The sequence below is a fragment of the Sarcophilus harrisii genome, chromosome 3 (assembly GCF_902635505.1).
Source record: "Sarcophilus harrisii chromosome 3, mSarHar1.11, whole genome shotgun sequence".
NCBI lineage: Eukaryota > Metazoa > Chordata > Mammalia > Dasyuromorphia > Dasyuridae > Sarcophilus > Sarcophilus harrisii.
The window spans coordinates 165,057,151-165,073,099 of record NC_045428.1 but is presented as its reverse complement, the minus strand read 5'-3'; the positions used below and the strand labels follow the sequence as shown (position 1 = coordinate 165,073,099).

Sequence of the window (15,949 nt, the reverse complement as noted above, 5' to 3'; positions counted from 1 at the left end):
AAGATGTAAATAATTATACTACATATAAATGTTATTCTGAATATATAATTATAACCCAAAGCAATAAAGTACTGTAGAATATGTACCTTGCTCTAGATTGTTTTTTAACTATCCCCAAAGTAGTCAATTTATCTTCTTTGCATGCAGTTATTAAATTCTAGTTGTCTTTCTTGTGAGAAAATTGAGCTTGAATTTTTTTTGGGGGGGGGGGGTCAAATTTCATTTTTAAAAAGTGAGCCTTAATCTAGAATTGGGTCTTATTTAGTGGTAGATGATCTATTTTGCATGTTATCTAGACTTTTTTCCCCCCTCCTAAATACATTTTTTTTTTTGATATGGCAATTGGTTAAGTGACTTGCTCAGGGTCACCTAGCTAGGAAGTATTAATTTTCCAAGGCTAGATTTGAACTCAGGTGACTTCAGGGCTGGTGCGCCACCTAGCTGTCTCCTCCCTTCTAAATACTTCAAGCAGTCTCTCTTTCTCTGTATAGGATGAGCTTAATGAACCTAGTTTTGCTAGTTTTTTTGATAGAGGCTTGTGATAATGGGTTGTTAAGAAAGTACATCATAAATACTGAATTCCTTCTTAGGAACTTCTAAACATGGTATAAAATAAAATCTTACTTAAAAATAATAGCATATATAAATTATACTTGGCATTAGGTTTATTCTGATTTGTGAAATCCTATGTGGTGATAACTGATGTTTGGTCTTTTGTTAAGTCAGGAGCACATAGATAACATTCTTTGTATCTTTGTATGAGAGACTTTATTTCTTTGAGTAGCTTTTGTTTGAATTATTCTGTATTTGGTATAACTGTTCTGGAATGACTGGACATCCAGCCCTATAAAAATAGGGTTCTGGAAGGAGGTGGCATCTTAGAATCATGAGGAAGATCTGAGGTCCACTTTATTAGAGTGGACCATGGACCTTTTAATAAAGTGTCATTGACTCAGACCTCTGCCTCAGTCTCTCTTATTATAGATGGGATAATTTTAATCCTGACACATTTTTGCTTCCCAAAATGTCAAACAGTTATAGACTCTCTTATGGCTTATGTTTTTTCAATTATAGACTTCTGATGAGTTGCCATGATTTTGCAAATAGCCATTTTGGTCTTTGTTTATTGTTATTAATTGTAAACAGCATTACTCTTATTTTTAATCTATTATACGTTTTTCTTTGACAACACACCATTAAAAGAAAATTGTAAATGATGCCCCATGCACTTTACATAAAAATCAGAACTTCCCTTCCCATCAGCTCTTTTATTATGTTCATTTGTTTTATATGTATTTTTTGTTTTTGTATAGTTTCTAGGAGGAGGTGGCTATCAATCATGACATTTTTTCAGTTGTATTAACTATTCTCCTAGCAACACAGAATATAAATTTTTTAATAATAGCTTTTTATTTTCAAAACGCATGCAAAAATAGATTTCAACATTTGTCCTTGAAAAACCTTGTGTTTCAATTTTTTCTCCCTGGACAGCAAATAATCCAATAAGTTAAATACTTGCAATTCTTATAAATGTATTTTCCATATTTATCATGCTGTACAAGAAAAGTCAAATCAAAAAGGAAAAAAATGAAAACAACAAAAAAAGCAAGCAAACAATAACAAAAATGGTGATAATACTATGTACTGATCCACATTCAGTCCCCGTAGTACTTTTTCTGGATTTAGATGTCTCTCTCCATAACAAGTTTATTGGAATTGGCCTAAATCACCTCATTGTTGAAAAGAGCAAAGCCCATCACAGTTGACTATTACATAGTATTCTTGTTGCTGTGTACAGTGTTCTCTTATAAATTCATGTCTCTCCAGTCCTTTCTGAAATCTACCTGCTTATTATTTCTTACAGAACAATAATCCATTATATTCATATATTTTTATTCAGTCATTCCTCAACTGATCTGCATCCATTCCACTTTCAGTCCCTTGCCTCTACAAAAAAGGCTGCTACAATCATTTTTGCACGTTTGGGTCTTTTTCTTTTTTTGTTTTTGTTGAGACAATTGGGGTTAAGTGACTTGCCCAGGGTCACACAGCTAGGAAGTATTAAATGTTTGAGGCCACATTTGAACTAAAGTCCGACTTCAAAGCTGGTTTTTCCCCTTTTTTATGATCTATTTGGGATACAGACCCAGGCTCTACTGGGATCTTGATCAAAGGGTATACACAGTTTGACAGTCCTTTGGGCATAATTCCAAATTGCTCTCCAGAATGATTGGATCAGTTCACAACTCCACCAACAATGTATTATCTTTTTTGTCATTTTAGCCGATCTGAGAGAAGACAGAATATTTTTAGACAATAGAAATTGGTCTTATCCCTTCTTGATTTTGTGGATTAACCTTGGGCCCTTTTCCTCCCTTACTTGAGAAAATTTTGTAATTATGCTGCCAAAGTTATCTTTGGCTTGACTTGAAGTAACTCAAAAAAGCAGCAAAGAAGAAATTCCATTAATAGTAATAGCTAACATTTATTTAGTACTCAGTATATTCCAAGCACTGTGCCACAATTATCATCTCACTTGGTCCTCACAGCAACCCTGAGAAGTAGGCATTTTTATTAATCCCCAACTTTACAATTGAGGAAACTGACAAACAGGTTAAAAGACTTGCCGAGGATCATGCAGCAAATAAGTATCTGAAGTTGGATTTGAATTCAGACCTTCCTGATTCCAGATCTGGGATTCTATGCATGTCATCATTTATCTCCTTACAAGATTCTATCTGTTTGTTGATAAGAATAGCTTGCAAATTTTGGGAAGTAACATTGGTCTTACTGATTATATACACAAGACAGAAATAAGGTGATTCAGTTATCAAAAGTGTTCTACCTCTTCAGTGTTGGAAGGGTGTTAGGGTATTTGGGGGATGCGAAGACGAGGAAGAGGGGGAAAAAAAGAAGGAAGGAAATCAGTGTTGTTATTTAGTTTAGAAATGATGATTTCACTATACTTATGCAAAAGTAATAAAACTCTATTATTATTTCTTTGAACATGAAGATCTGTGAAATAGAGATAATGAAATAACATAACTCTTCAGAATTTGCCTTTGAATGCATTTAAGACTAAAGTTTTCTTATCAATACTTTTTTTTTCCAGCCAAGACTTACTCTAGTTTTAAAATTTTCCCTGTAAAAAGTATCTTTTCTTATTCAAAAAAGGGGTGACCAATCACCCATTCCTCTTATCCAAAGGCTATTTTATTTTCTCAAGGTGTGGCCTTTGGAGAAATCTCTTCACATTAGTCATCTACTTGATTGACAAGTTGAAGTTGGGATCTTTTAAGGGTCTGTATTAATGGATCTGATTCTTAGAAACTAAGTTGCTTGCTAAGAAAATTACCCTTTTTATTTCTGTTTTTAGTAGGAAGGCCTTGGCATTTGTCCAACAGTTAATGAGAAATCATGGTACAATTATGTTTTTTTCTCAGTTCTTTCTGTGTTTGACATAATGGTGAAAATTAAAGAACCTTGAGTGGAAAATGCATCAATAAAATAAAAGCATATCGCAATTATATTCTGACCTTGATTTTTTTCTCTATAACTATATATTTTTCACAGGATTAATTATAATCTAAAATGTACCTATGCCTCTTTGTGTTTGCTACTAGATGTTTTCTAGGTAGAGTAATTGCATGTTACTTTGCCCTTAGATGAAGCAATGCTTTCATAACTTCTAAAGATGACTGAATTGTCTGAGGTTTTTTTCTTTTTTAAATTAAATTTTCTCATTGTTCACACTGATAAAAATCCGTCTGCACTCCAATTACCAGGATAAATTAGTGTGTTGTCTGTAAATGCAATTAATCTAATATGCTGAGTGGCAAGCTACAGAACAATGACACATATAGTTTGTTGGTTGAGTAACCTTTTAGATTACTCTTGCTGGGCTAAAGGTTTTTTTATTTTTTTATTTTTATAGAGCATAATGTAATCTACAAAGCAATGATAGCCTCAGTGCAATTGCTTATATCTTTCAAAATGGTCTTTACTTATATATTCAGAATTAAAGAGTTAATGTAAACCAAGTAAGTCTGCTTTAAAATTTTTCTGTTATCTAAATTTTTGGCATTGCCAATAAATTAATAATTGTTTTGATAAATATATTAATTACCTTTGAAGATTAGGGATTTTGGCTTTAAGTGATTTGCTTTGTTAATTTCTTTATAAAAACATTTAAGGCAAATATTATCTTGTGCATATCAGTTCTTTAGTTAATAAAAGAATCAAACACAAGATCTCTGATCTCATTAGCATAATCTGAACCCATATACCTTACTATAAAGGGTAGTTTTAGAAAATACTCTTTATTCCATTAAATACTGTTAAGCACTTACTATGTGTCAAACCTAGTGTTAAGGGTTGGTGATACAAATACAAAAGTGAGAAGCTCCCTTTGCTTCAGTGTAATAGAAGAGATAACATGTATGTGGGAGGGGGTAGTAAGCTACCAGATGGGATGGTAAAAATGAAGTCAACTTCAGTACAGAGAGGATAAGATGTGGCAAGTCAGTCTTTGAAAATATTGAAAATATTTATTTGTTCTTATGTAGTTGCTTGTCAACACTACTATATGAAAATGTATCGACAAAATGTTACATTTGATGAACTCTGTTCCTGGACTCTTGTCAAAATCATCCCTTATCTTACTGAAATTTTAATTGGCCTTTGCCTTCATATGCCAGTACCAAGTGCATATAATCCTTGGGGCCAGGTTCTTTATCCTAAAAAACATACCAACTCCATAATCTTGAAAATTAGCTTGCTAATTAGAAAAGACTAAGAAAACTCTCTTTCCTGTTTCCTGAAAGGTAATATGTATTTGAACTGTAGGCTTTAGGAAAGTTATCATCCCAGTTCATTGTTTAGAGACTTCTTCTAGAAGAGGTAGACCAGGCTAATAGGGCTGAAGGAATGTATATTTTAAAATTGACTGACTTTGAGACTGTGGCAGACTGTAATCATATCAAAAATCATATTAACCTGTCACTCAGGTTATTCCAGATTCTTGATATCCCTTTCTAGTTTGGAGCATTTAGGCTTGAGTTTGTCCTACACTAAAATATGGAAGAGGGCCAAATGCTTCTCAGAAAGGTCTTATTCAAATGAATTTTGTTGATTTTTTTTCACTTCTCTAGTAATAAGCTGATAAAGACCCTGCTAGCTAGAAAGTTGCTAGTTTTAAAATGACTAATCTTAAAACCATAATTTGTAAGAAGATTAAAGTACAGTCTAAAGAGAGAAAGTCACAGAGCAGATTAGAACACAAATATTGAAATACTTAAATAGGTAATAAAACGAAAGAATTTTGTAGAATAACATTTTCCGTTAGCTTTAAAGATATTTGAAAAAAGGTTAAAAAACAAATATAATTGTTGATACTCAAACTGACACTTATCATTCACTTTAAAAGTCACTTCTGAGCCTGTTGGTTTCATCAAATAGTAAAGTTAGTAACCTTGATCCTGAAGTTGATCTGCTACTAAAGTTAGAAATTATATATGAATATGAATAAGAATATTTATATACATGAATCATATGTACCAATTATAAGAAAACTATAGCCCCAATCATTCCAGGTTTAGTAAAATCTGACTAGGTAGGCAAAATAGAATGGTGAATGTCAGATGACTCATTTGGTACTTTCAACTTAGCATAGTTTTTGTTTTCTGAACTCTTCTGTTTTTGTATTGTGTGTTAAGATGTAGATTTCTCTGTAGTTGAATTTGATTCCTAAAATTCCTTTAATTTAATTTAGATGTATCCCATAGAGAAACCCTTATTTCTAGTAATTGGATCATGATATTCCTTACTATGATTCCTCTAATTTATATTACCTCTCACTTTTTTACTTTTAATAGCAAGAATAGAGTAAAAATGAAAAATGATAAAGTAAAAATGATATTGGAGTGACTGAATAGGTATTGTATGCTTAGGAGTTTGCCAGATTCTTATTTTTTAATTGAAATAAATATAGACACAAATGTTAATTCAGACTCAATTATGACTTACATTGTTTCCAATTCAACAAGCATTTATCAAATATCTAGTAAGTGCTACAGTGGGAGGCATTTTTTGAAGTAATAAATAGAAGACGGAACTTGAATCTTGAATAGATTTAGGGATTTTGAGAGGAAGAGGTAAAGAAGGAGATTATTCTAGACAAGGTATATAGGTTGTGCAAAGGCTTGAAGATTAGAAATGTAGTATTGTACATAGTAAATAGAAAGTGGATTAGGCTAATGGAATATAAAATGCAAAAGGGTAGTAATACATAATCATTCAGAAAGATAGATTACAGTCAGATAATTATGGGCTTTGAATGCCAAACAAGAGTTTTCATTTTGATCCTAGTAGCAATAAGGATCTTGTTGTTGAATTGTTTTTCAGTTGTGTCTGAGTCTTCATGACCCCATTTTAGGTTTTCTTGAGAAGGTAGTGGACTGATTTACCCTTTCTTTCTCCAACTCATTTTACAGGTAAGGAAATTGAGGCAAACAGGATTAAGGGACTCAATTAATTAATTAACTTAATTAATTAAGTGCTAGGATCAGGCAGGAGATTTTAATTCAGGAAGTCCTCCTGGCTCCAGACCCAACACAATCTTCCCTGTACCAACTAGCAGCTCTATCAAAAATGCATGTGATAGACACTATTATAAATAAGAGATTTCATATTATGGATGCTGTAGTTTGCACATATTTATATTTGAAATACATTATAATGAATATCATGTAGAATGTAATCAGTAACTAGAAATCAAGCAAAGCCTTTGAGTAGTGAAAATAAATGACACAAATTCTATTCAGTAAATATATATTGAGCAAATACTTTAATAATAGAAATAGCACTGAAGTTAGGGTTCTTAGGTTGAGATCCCCAGTTTAATAGCTATGTGATTAAGATGGGTCAGTTTTCCTGAGAGTCTCATTTGCCTCATTTGAGAAATCAGCATTATAATACTTACACAATTGGCAAAGGATTACTTTCCTGAGACTCATCTAGTTATTTATGGAAGAGTGAATCACCAATAGTCTGGCCACTTGTTGATTAATTATTTGGTCATTGATGCAAAAATGCACAATGATTCTCTGTCCTATCAGTTTTACTATCGTAATGGCATCAAGTGTCAAGGAACCTAGTGTTTTTAGGTAATCTGCAAACATTAATTTAGCTGTTGACACTTTGAATGTCAGTCTTGTGTCCAGTCACTAATAGTGAGTAGATATGCTGGACTTGATACATTCTTACTATAGAAAAACAGAAGACAAAAGAGAGTTGAAACACAATGGAAGGACATATTATATAAATTATCTTTGGACCAACAATAAAGGAGTTAAGGAAATTGGTTTTATTATGCATGCAAAGACAATTGGAAACTTTATAAAAAGTAGAAGCAACTTATAAAAAACCTGATAAGATATACAACTAAGTGAATCTATCTCAAGAATATTTAAAGATGAAGTTTGAAGGACCAAAAGCAGATGAAGACCAGAAAAGATGGATCTGGGAGAAGCTAAATATTCATAAAATAGATTTATTTTGAGGGTGACAACTTCCATTTAGGAATCATTTAAACCAGACCATCTCTTCCTTTCTCACTGGGCTGCAGTCTACATTCATCTGTTATGCTTACAAAATGCTATCACTTCAGCCCTGGGATTCATACATCATAAGTATCTTCAGCCCCTCTTGTTCCTCTCTCTGATAGATGGGCCCGTTCAGTGCCTCCATTTAAGGAGAGTGATCAGTCTAGCCATTTCTATGTTTTTCATCAGGTTGCAATCTAGACTTTTCCATTATATCCTTACTCTTGAGTACTTTCCATTCCCCTACTCCACCATATCTTCACCTCTTAAAGCTCCTTGATTTTGCTTGAATTTGTATCCTCTGTGTTTAGAACAGTGCCTGACATAGTAAATACCTAAAAATACTCAATGGCTAAATTACACAATTAGAAAGGTATTAATCAATTCATAAGATGGATATAAGAGGGGACTCGTAGAAAAAAATTGAAAATTTTGTTACCAAAAATTCTGGTTATAAAAACATCAATAATTAAAATCTTATGTACTTAGTTTTTGTTGTTGTTGTTTTTAATCTGTATAAAGCTTTTGGGAGAATACTCTATTGAAAGTTTTTGGGCATCCTTGGTAAAATGATCAGGAAGGAAAACTATAGAGTCTTTTATGAACTATCCTGTATAGTTGTTTGTCATTTCATTTGTATCTGATTCTTTGTGACCTCATTTGAGGTTTTCTTGGCAGTATGAGTGGTTTGCTATTTTCTTTTCCCGCTCATTTCCTAGATACAGAAACTAAGATAGTGTTAAGGCTAGGAGTCCCACAACTCTTAAGTAAATACCTGAGGCCAGATTTGAACTCGGGGAGATAAATCTTTCTGACTCTGGGCCTAGGATTATACCCACAATTCTACTTAGTTTGCATCGCCTTTTCTTTACATTTATAGAATTGACTGAAAGGTATAGATAGAATACTAGATTCACTGTTCTTATTGTAGACTATAAAATATATTTAAATAGATAGGGCAAAATCCTTACCTTAGATTCCTCCAGCATGATGTCTTCTGTACATATGTCAAAGTCATTCAAATTTAATTACAAGATATAAAAATATTGAGAATTTTGTTTAATGACTGATTATTAGTGTAGAATGGAATTAATTCTGATCATGACTATTCTCATTTGACTGGTATATGAAATATGAAAGAGAGAAGAGTGTGAGATAAACCTGTGACTATAAGTCAGGGTAGTCCTCAGGAACTTTATTTGTAGGTAAGTAATATTGTATTGTATTGTAGGTATGTGTAGCTATACACAGTCTTACTTTTGTTACATACTGATTATAAGCGTGCTTATCTTCAAACAAAGTCTACCATGGATTAGAATCAACATATTGAAAATGTAAAGGCTTGTTACAGATAGTCATCCTGCCCTGGTGAGGGCTGATAACTGATAGCAGGATGAACTTAGTAAAGTTAAAGTAGACACAACTTGGGGAGAGCAGGAAGAAAACATGTAGACTCAAAAAGTTTTGAAAAAATTAAATAATAATGTTAATCTAGAATGAAGTAAAAGTTTAGGTATGTGGAGAAATGTCTTTTTTAGGAATGTGAGCAAATGTGTAATCTATTTTAGGAAATTTCTATCCAAAATTTTTTAACATTTTAAAAAAGTATTGTTAGTTAAAAATAAACTATAGCTAACTATAATAAAAATATTTCATAGTATTTAAGATGATACCTGTTTTTCCTTTCAGTTTTTTGTAGCTTCAGATCCTACAGTTAAAACTGATCGGCTGTGGCATGACAAGTATACTTTAAGGAAATCTATGATTCCTTCTTTTATTACAATGGATCAGTCCAGAAAGGTATGGGTAAAAGAGCCTTTGTATTATTTAATGATTTAGCATAATGCTTTTTTTCTTTTTGTACTGATTGTTTTTTTTTGGGGGGGGTAATAGATTGCAATATGTGAAGAAAAAAACTAGTTTTGTTTTCTAGATATTTTGTTTTCTTGAATTATATTATGAATTGTAAACCACCTGCGGGGGTGGTGGTGGTGGTATATTTTTTGACACTATAGATATATCAGTTTTTTAAAAATCACAAATACTTATGAAGACAAAATAGTATGACATAATGAATAGTTGGTTTTGGAGGCAGGAAGATTTAAGTTCAAGTCCTGCTTTGACCTTGGTTGTTACTTAATCTTTTAATGCTCTAAGGCTCTAAAGTTGCAGAGTAGTTGTCCCCTTGCTTTGGGAAGAGTTTCCTTACTGGGAGTTCCAATGAAATTGCAAAGTGTGATTAAAAAAATGAATTGTAAATTGTGAACTGTAAGATTTTTACATGAGTAAATTTGTAGTTTATATATTATACATGAATTTGTATATATTCTAAATATCGTGTGTATGTGTTGTGTGTGTGTGTGATGTCTTGATCCAGTTTTAAGTGTTAATAAAACTGCTAAGGTTTTGTAATATCATATGTGTGTATGGTGCACTTTGGGGAATTATTATAATTTCTATGAAGTTAACCATAGTATTTTTGTCTTTGTTTAGGTTCTTCTGATAGGAAAATCTATTAATTTCTTGCATCAGGTTTGTCATGATCAAACACCAACTGCAAAGATGATAGCTGTGACAAAATCCACAGAATCCCCAAAAGATGGTATGATGATTCAGAATTCATTACTTTTTATAACATTTTATGACTGACTCCATATTTATTGTTTATATTTATATAAAAAATTTGTTTATTTGTTTATATTTACACATTTAAAAAAAGTTGATCCTATTTGAGATAATTTTTAAGTTTCTTTTCATAGTATAATAATCAAAGTACATCTTAACTAATCTCCAAGTAAAATTCTCATCCTTCATGAACTGAACAACTTTTGACATTTGGCTACTTCTCCTTTTAGATACTCTCTCCTCCTTGGATTTTTTTTATGAAATTTTCTTTTAGTTCTACTTGTCTGATCATTCCTCACTCTGTTTTGCAAGGTCATTATCCATATCATATTCTCCAATTGTTCCCCATGCTCTGATCTTGAGCCTCTTTTCTTTTTTCTCATTATACATTTTGTCAGTGACATCTTCACTTGGAAGGAATCTGAGAAATCTGATTCACTGCAGGAAACAAAGAAGTTAAATGAGTGCCATAATTGAGACTAGTGGCAGAACTAGCATTAGAATCTAGGATTCCTTAGTTTTATTATCCTGTCCTTTCAATTACACCTTGTTTTCTCACCTATTAACAAAAAGGAAATAAATTTAAACCATTATTTCTACATGTGCTCATCTAATCTTCCTCATTACTTTTTACCAGATAATTCCAACAGTTTCCTGATTAGTATCTTTGCCTCAAGATTCTCATTGCTCCGGTACAACCTAGACACTGCTGCCAAAGTAATTTTCTTTGAGCCCAGATCAACTTTTGTGACTCCTGTAATGAATCAAATCCATTGGCTTTCTATTCAATCTAGGATGAAATATAAGCACCTCTTTTTAGCTTTTAAAACCCTACCAAACCTAGTCCTAACCTGTACAGTGTCTTTGAACAGTATTTTTTCTTTTCACACTCTGTGATTCATCAGAGTTTGCCACCTTCATTTTTCATGCTTAGTACTCCCTCTCTTATCCCTATACATTTGGTAGTGATCATATTTCATGCCTTTTCATAACTTTTCTTTGTGCTATTTCTTTATCTCTTGTACCATAGTTTTTTCTCTTCCTCCAAAACAATTCAAATAACCAACTTCTGCATGAAGCCTTTCCTGATCCTCTCAATTGCTACTGTCCTTTCCAAACTGCCTTGTATTTAATTACTGTGCATATGTTTGTATTTTGTCATTTTATGCTATATATATATATTTCTATATATAGTTGTCTATTAGATTGAAACAATCTCTACTCAAAAGGAGTTTACATTCTTTATACTTGTATCTCCATTGTCTAGCATAATGCCTGACACAAAAGATGGACTTCATAAATACTTGATGATTCATTTATTAATCTTCCAGTTATCCGATGATGACTTTTTTCTACTATGTATCCCTCAGTATTCATCCATTGTTTGCCAATTAAGCTTCACATAGTGACATGTTATGGCTTTCTCCAAGCTTTTTCAGCTATTTAGTTATTTTCTTTCCAATTAAATAAATTCCTCTGATTATTGCAATTAAATTGAACTGTTTCCTGGTCTTTACCTGACTTATCCTGTCTTTCTGCTTTTGTTCATGCCGTTCCTCCCAAATGAAATTGCCTATTCTCCATCCTTTAACCACTTATTTCCATTTGTTGAAATTTACGTACCACCTTTTCTTCACACAGCTAAGAAGTGTTAAGTGTCTGATAACAGATTTGAACTTGGGTCCTCCTGACTTCAGGGCTGGTGCCACTGCGCCATCTAGCTTCCCCATCTTTTCTAGGAAAACTTTATCGACTCCTTTTGCTTGTGCCTTTCCTTTGTACTTACTGCTTTCTGCCTTATGTCATAACTATTTATGTAAAATTTCATCCTTTTTATTGAATTTTGTTCCACAAAAGTATGGCCACATCTTATATCTTCTTTGTGTCCCCAACATTTAGCATAGTATTTTATAGTAGTTATTTAATAAATTTCTATTGAATTGAATATTTATTGAATATAACCAAACATTAGTATCATTGATGATCTTTGATTATTACTGGTTTTCATCACCTTCAAGAAACAACCCTCTCCCCACTAACTTTTGAATTTAGCTATTCTTAATAATTAGACAAAGTTTCTTTTTTTTCTTTTTTATATTTGCATTATTTAAAAATGGAAAAAAAAAAGGCAAGGAAAAGATTCAGATTACCTTAAAATATAAAGACAAATTTGTGTGGATCTATTAGTATGAAGAACAAATAAAATATTTTTTGAATTAACCATGAATTTCCCCAATATTTCCAAATTTATTTAAATTCATTCCCAAAAGACGTCTCTTATATAGTTTCCTTTTAGTTTGCAGAAGCTGTAGTGGTAGAATTTGAGAGTAACACTTGCCTTATAATAGCTAGAGTTTATAATGCAGTTCTTGTGAGGTTCATTTCCATTGGATTGACATATAGGTGAGAATACCTTATTATATGCTTATTTTTAGGAGCCATTATTTAGACTGCAGTAACAAGTACCATTGGTACATACTGCTTATCATGTACTGCTCATCTTGTTTTTCTGTTAATTGTGTAAAATATACCGGTTGTGCTATAAATCCAATTAGGTGTTAGATCTTTTGAAAGTTATCAGTAATTCTGTTTGGTAATTATAGGTATGAGTCCATATATTGTCTAGCATTTTAGATTGGAAGAGTAGGATTTTCAGAAATATTCAATATTGACAAATTTATATATCTGTATGCCTTTTTAGTTGCTATGTTGGTTTATATGCAAATAAAGTATACATATATATTTTTCTATGTTGCAGCTGCAGACTTATTCACAGATTTGGAAAATGCATTTCAAGGAAAAATTGATGCAGCTTATTTTGAGACCAGCAAATACTTATTGGATGTTCTTAATAAAAAATACAGTTTATTGGAGCACATGCAGGCTATGCGGCGATATTTACTTCTTGGTCAAGGAGATTTTATAAGGCACTTAATGGACTTGCTTAAGTAAGAAAAATCCAAATACATATTTCTTGTGGTTCTAAACATGTGGTAGAAATAGTATGTATAGTTTAAAAAAAAAAAAAAACTCTTTAGTGTAATTAGTGCATAATAATAATAACAGTGATAATGATAATTACAAATATTTATATAGCACCATGTACCACTATGTAGCACTATGTACCAGGTACTGTGCTAAGTACTTTACAATTAGTATTTCATTTGATCCTCACAATTTTAAGTATAATTAAGAAGAAAACTCTATGATTTGCCTTTATGCAGAATACATTTTTAAACCAAATTCACAAGATAAAAATAGAATTCAAGATATTTAAAAGAAATCTTGTTATCTTCATTAATAGTTGCCAAAATACAATCTTTGGGATGAAGACATATATACTGGGAGTATCCAAGTCAATAATCATTTATGGAGTACCTACTTTCAGGTACTAAACAAGCTACTAGAGATGCAGAGACAAAAATGAAACAGTTTTTGCTATTAAGTTTACATTCTACTCAGGGAAGCAACATGTACACAAAGAACACTATACAAAATTAGAGAGTTGTGACATAAATGGATATAGAATTAACTTTACCTTTAATTCATAACAAAGGATACCAGAAAAAGAAACTTAAGTAAACTTTTAAAATTACATTTCTGATTTTTTGTTTGTATTGATAGTTTAATCTTAAGCAAAAACTTAGCAAAAATAGGTAAATGCTATTATTATTGTCCGTTTTACAGATGAGGAAACTGACAAAGAGAGGTAAAGTGACTTGCTCAGTGTAACACAACTAATATTAGAACAGATTTGAATTCAAGTATCCCTGACTCCAGAGTCAGCAATGTGTCCACTGTGCCACTTAGCTCTGTGTGTGCATACCATACATACTTACACCCATATATGGGTGTAAGTATGTATGTAAGGAACCCAATCAGTTGGCCAAATCCTGTATCCCTTATGAAATGGAAGGGATGTGTTTATAAGTGACAATGAAAGACTTTATTCTTAAATTTTAAAATCTGTGCCAAACAAATAATAAATGTGTAATAAATCCTTATTAAACAAATACATTCTAACAGGTAAAAATGTCATCTCACTTATTTGGAAGTATATATGATGAGTAAGCATTTGAAGATGTATACATCTTATAATGGAGAATTTACAGCCTTTTGAGATTTATAATATTTGAATGTTTACAATGAATTAAAATTAAACTTATTTTGAGGTATGCCAAGAATTGGGAATAGATTTTGGTGATAATGTTTGAAATAATTGGAGATATCCTATCTTAAAACCAGGTAAATTTAAGCTGTGTTGTGATGCTTTAGTTATCAAAATACTTTTTAGGTACCTAATTATTTCTTTAAATGTGTCTTTTTATCTGTCAGACCAGAGCTTGTCCGTCCAGCTACCACTTTGTATCAGCATAACTTGACAGGAATTCTTGAAACTGCTGTCAGGGCAACTAATGCACAGTTTGACAGTCCTGAAATCCTTAAACGACTGGATGTTAGACTTTTGGAGGTATTTTAACCTTGTCCCTAATTTTAAATGATATATGCCAGTTACGAAAAGATTATTGGAATGAATTTTGTTCTAAAATAAAATTAAGACTTTTGTACGTGTAATAGTTTTACTAACATTTAAGATGTTTTGGTGGATGGGCAGGGATCAAATTATAAAATGATGAATATAATTTATCATCAATTTGATATGTGTAGTGGTAAATTAGATTTTTCAGAGGCATAATTACTAGAATGAAACTTTTAATTGTTCATTTGTAATAAAAAAATCAAAACTTTTTTTTCCTTTTGTTTAAAATGGTTTTTAAATCATATGAAGCATATCTTAATGATTTTTTTGTCAATACCAAAACATGGAAATTAATTAAAAATTATTTTCAAGAAACTTATCTACTGATGCCTACATTGTGTCAATTTTCACAGTAACACCTTATTTTGTTTTTGTTGTCTTTAGGGAGAATAAGTAAGATCTTTAGCAGTATTTTTTTTTTTTTTTTTTTCCATTCTAGGTATCTCCAGGTGACACTGGATGGGATGTGTTCAGCTTGGACTATCATGTTGATGGACCAATTGCAACTGTAAGATCATTTTGTGTATTTGTATCAGATTCATAATTGCTTAGATTGCTAAATATTTTGTTATTTTTACATGACCTTTCTACTCAAAGAATTTCTGATTAAAGTTATCACTTGGCGTCTGGAATATACCCATTGAATGAACACTTAAGCCAAAACTTCAATTTCTTTAAATTATTAATGAATGCTAAAATGCCCCATTATTAAAAACATTCTTTTAAAAAATAAATCATTTGTTCTCTTGTAGATTTCAGCAAATACTTAATAAATGGGTTGTTCATTTTATTCCATTATTCCTAGATTGTAGCAACTAATTTGGGATAATTTGCAAGGAAGTATAAAATGTATTTCAGGGGAATCGTATTTGTACTACTTAAATAAAATTTGATATGTAGTATTCATTTGAACTGATGAGAAAATAGCTGTACTATTGTTCAAAGTGCTTTTTACTATATATAAAAAAATGTACTATTTCTTTTAACACTTATCAAAGAATAAAAGTTTGACCAGCATAGTTGTCTTCCCACAGATAAAGGGAAGAAATAGCTCTTCTTAACATAACTGTTTTTTGAAGACTTTAACATATTGTTATTGATTAGTGTTCTTTTTGAACTTATAACCAGTAGATCCAAAAAGCATCTATTTCATATCTTTACTTGGCAAAGTATAATTAAAACT

General features: G+C 31.5%; 1 protein-coding gene across 1 annotated transcript in view; it reads left to right on the top strand.

Moving 5' to 3' along the window:
- TUBGCP3 (tubulin gamma complex associated protein 3) overlaps positions 1–15,949 on the top strand; it is a 134,845-nt gene that overhangs the window by 73,600 nt on the left and 45,296 nt on the right. Inside the window, exons 12-16 of the mRNA XM_031958732.1 lie at positions 9,291–9,401; positions 10,095–10,203; positions 12,985–13,174; positions 14,562–14,697; positions 15,206–15,274. Of these exons, the coding sequence (XP_031814592.1) occupies positions 9,291–9,401; positions 10,095–10,203; positions 12,985–13,174; positions 14,562–14,697; positions 15,206–15,274 (615 nt within the window). The remainder of the gene's footprint in view (positions 1–9,290; positions 9,402–10,094; positions 10,204–12,984; positions 13,175–14,561; positions 14,698–15,205; positions 15,275–15,949) is intronic.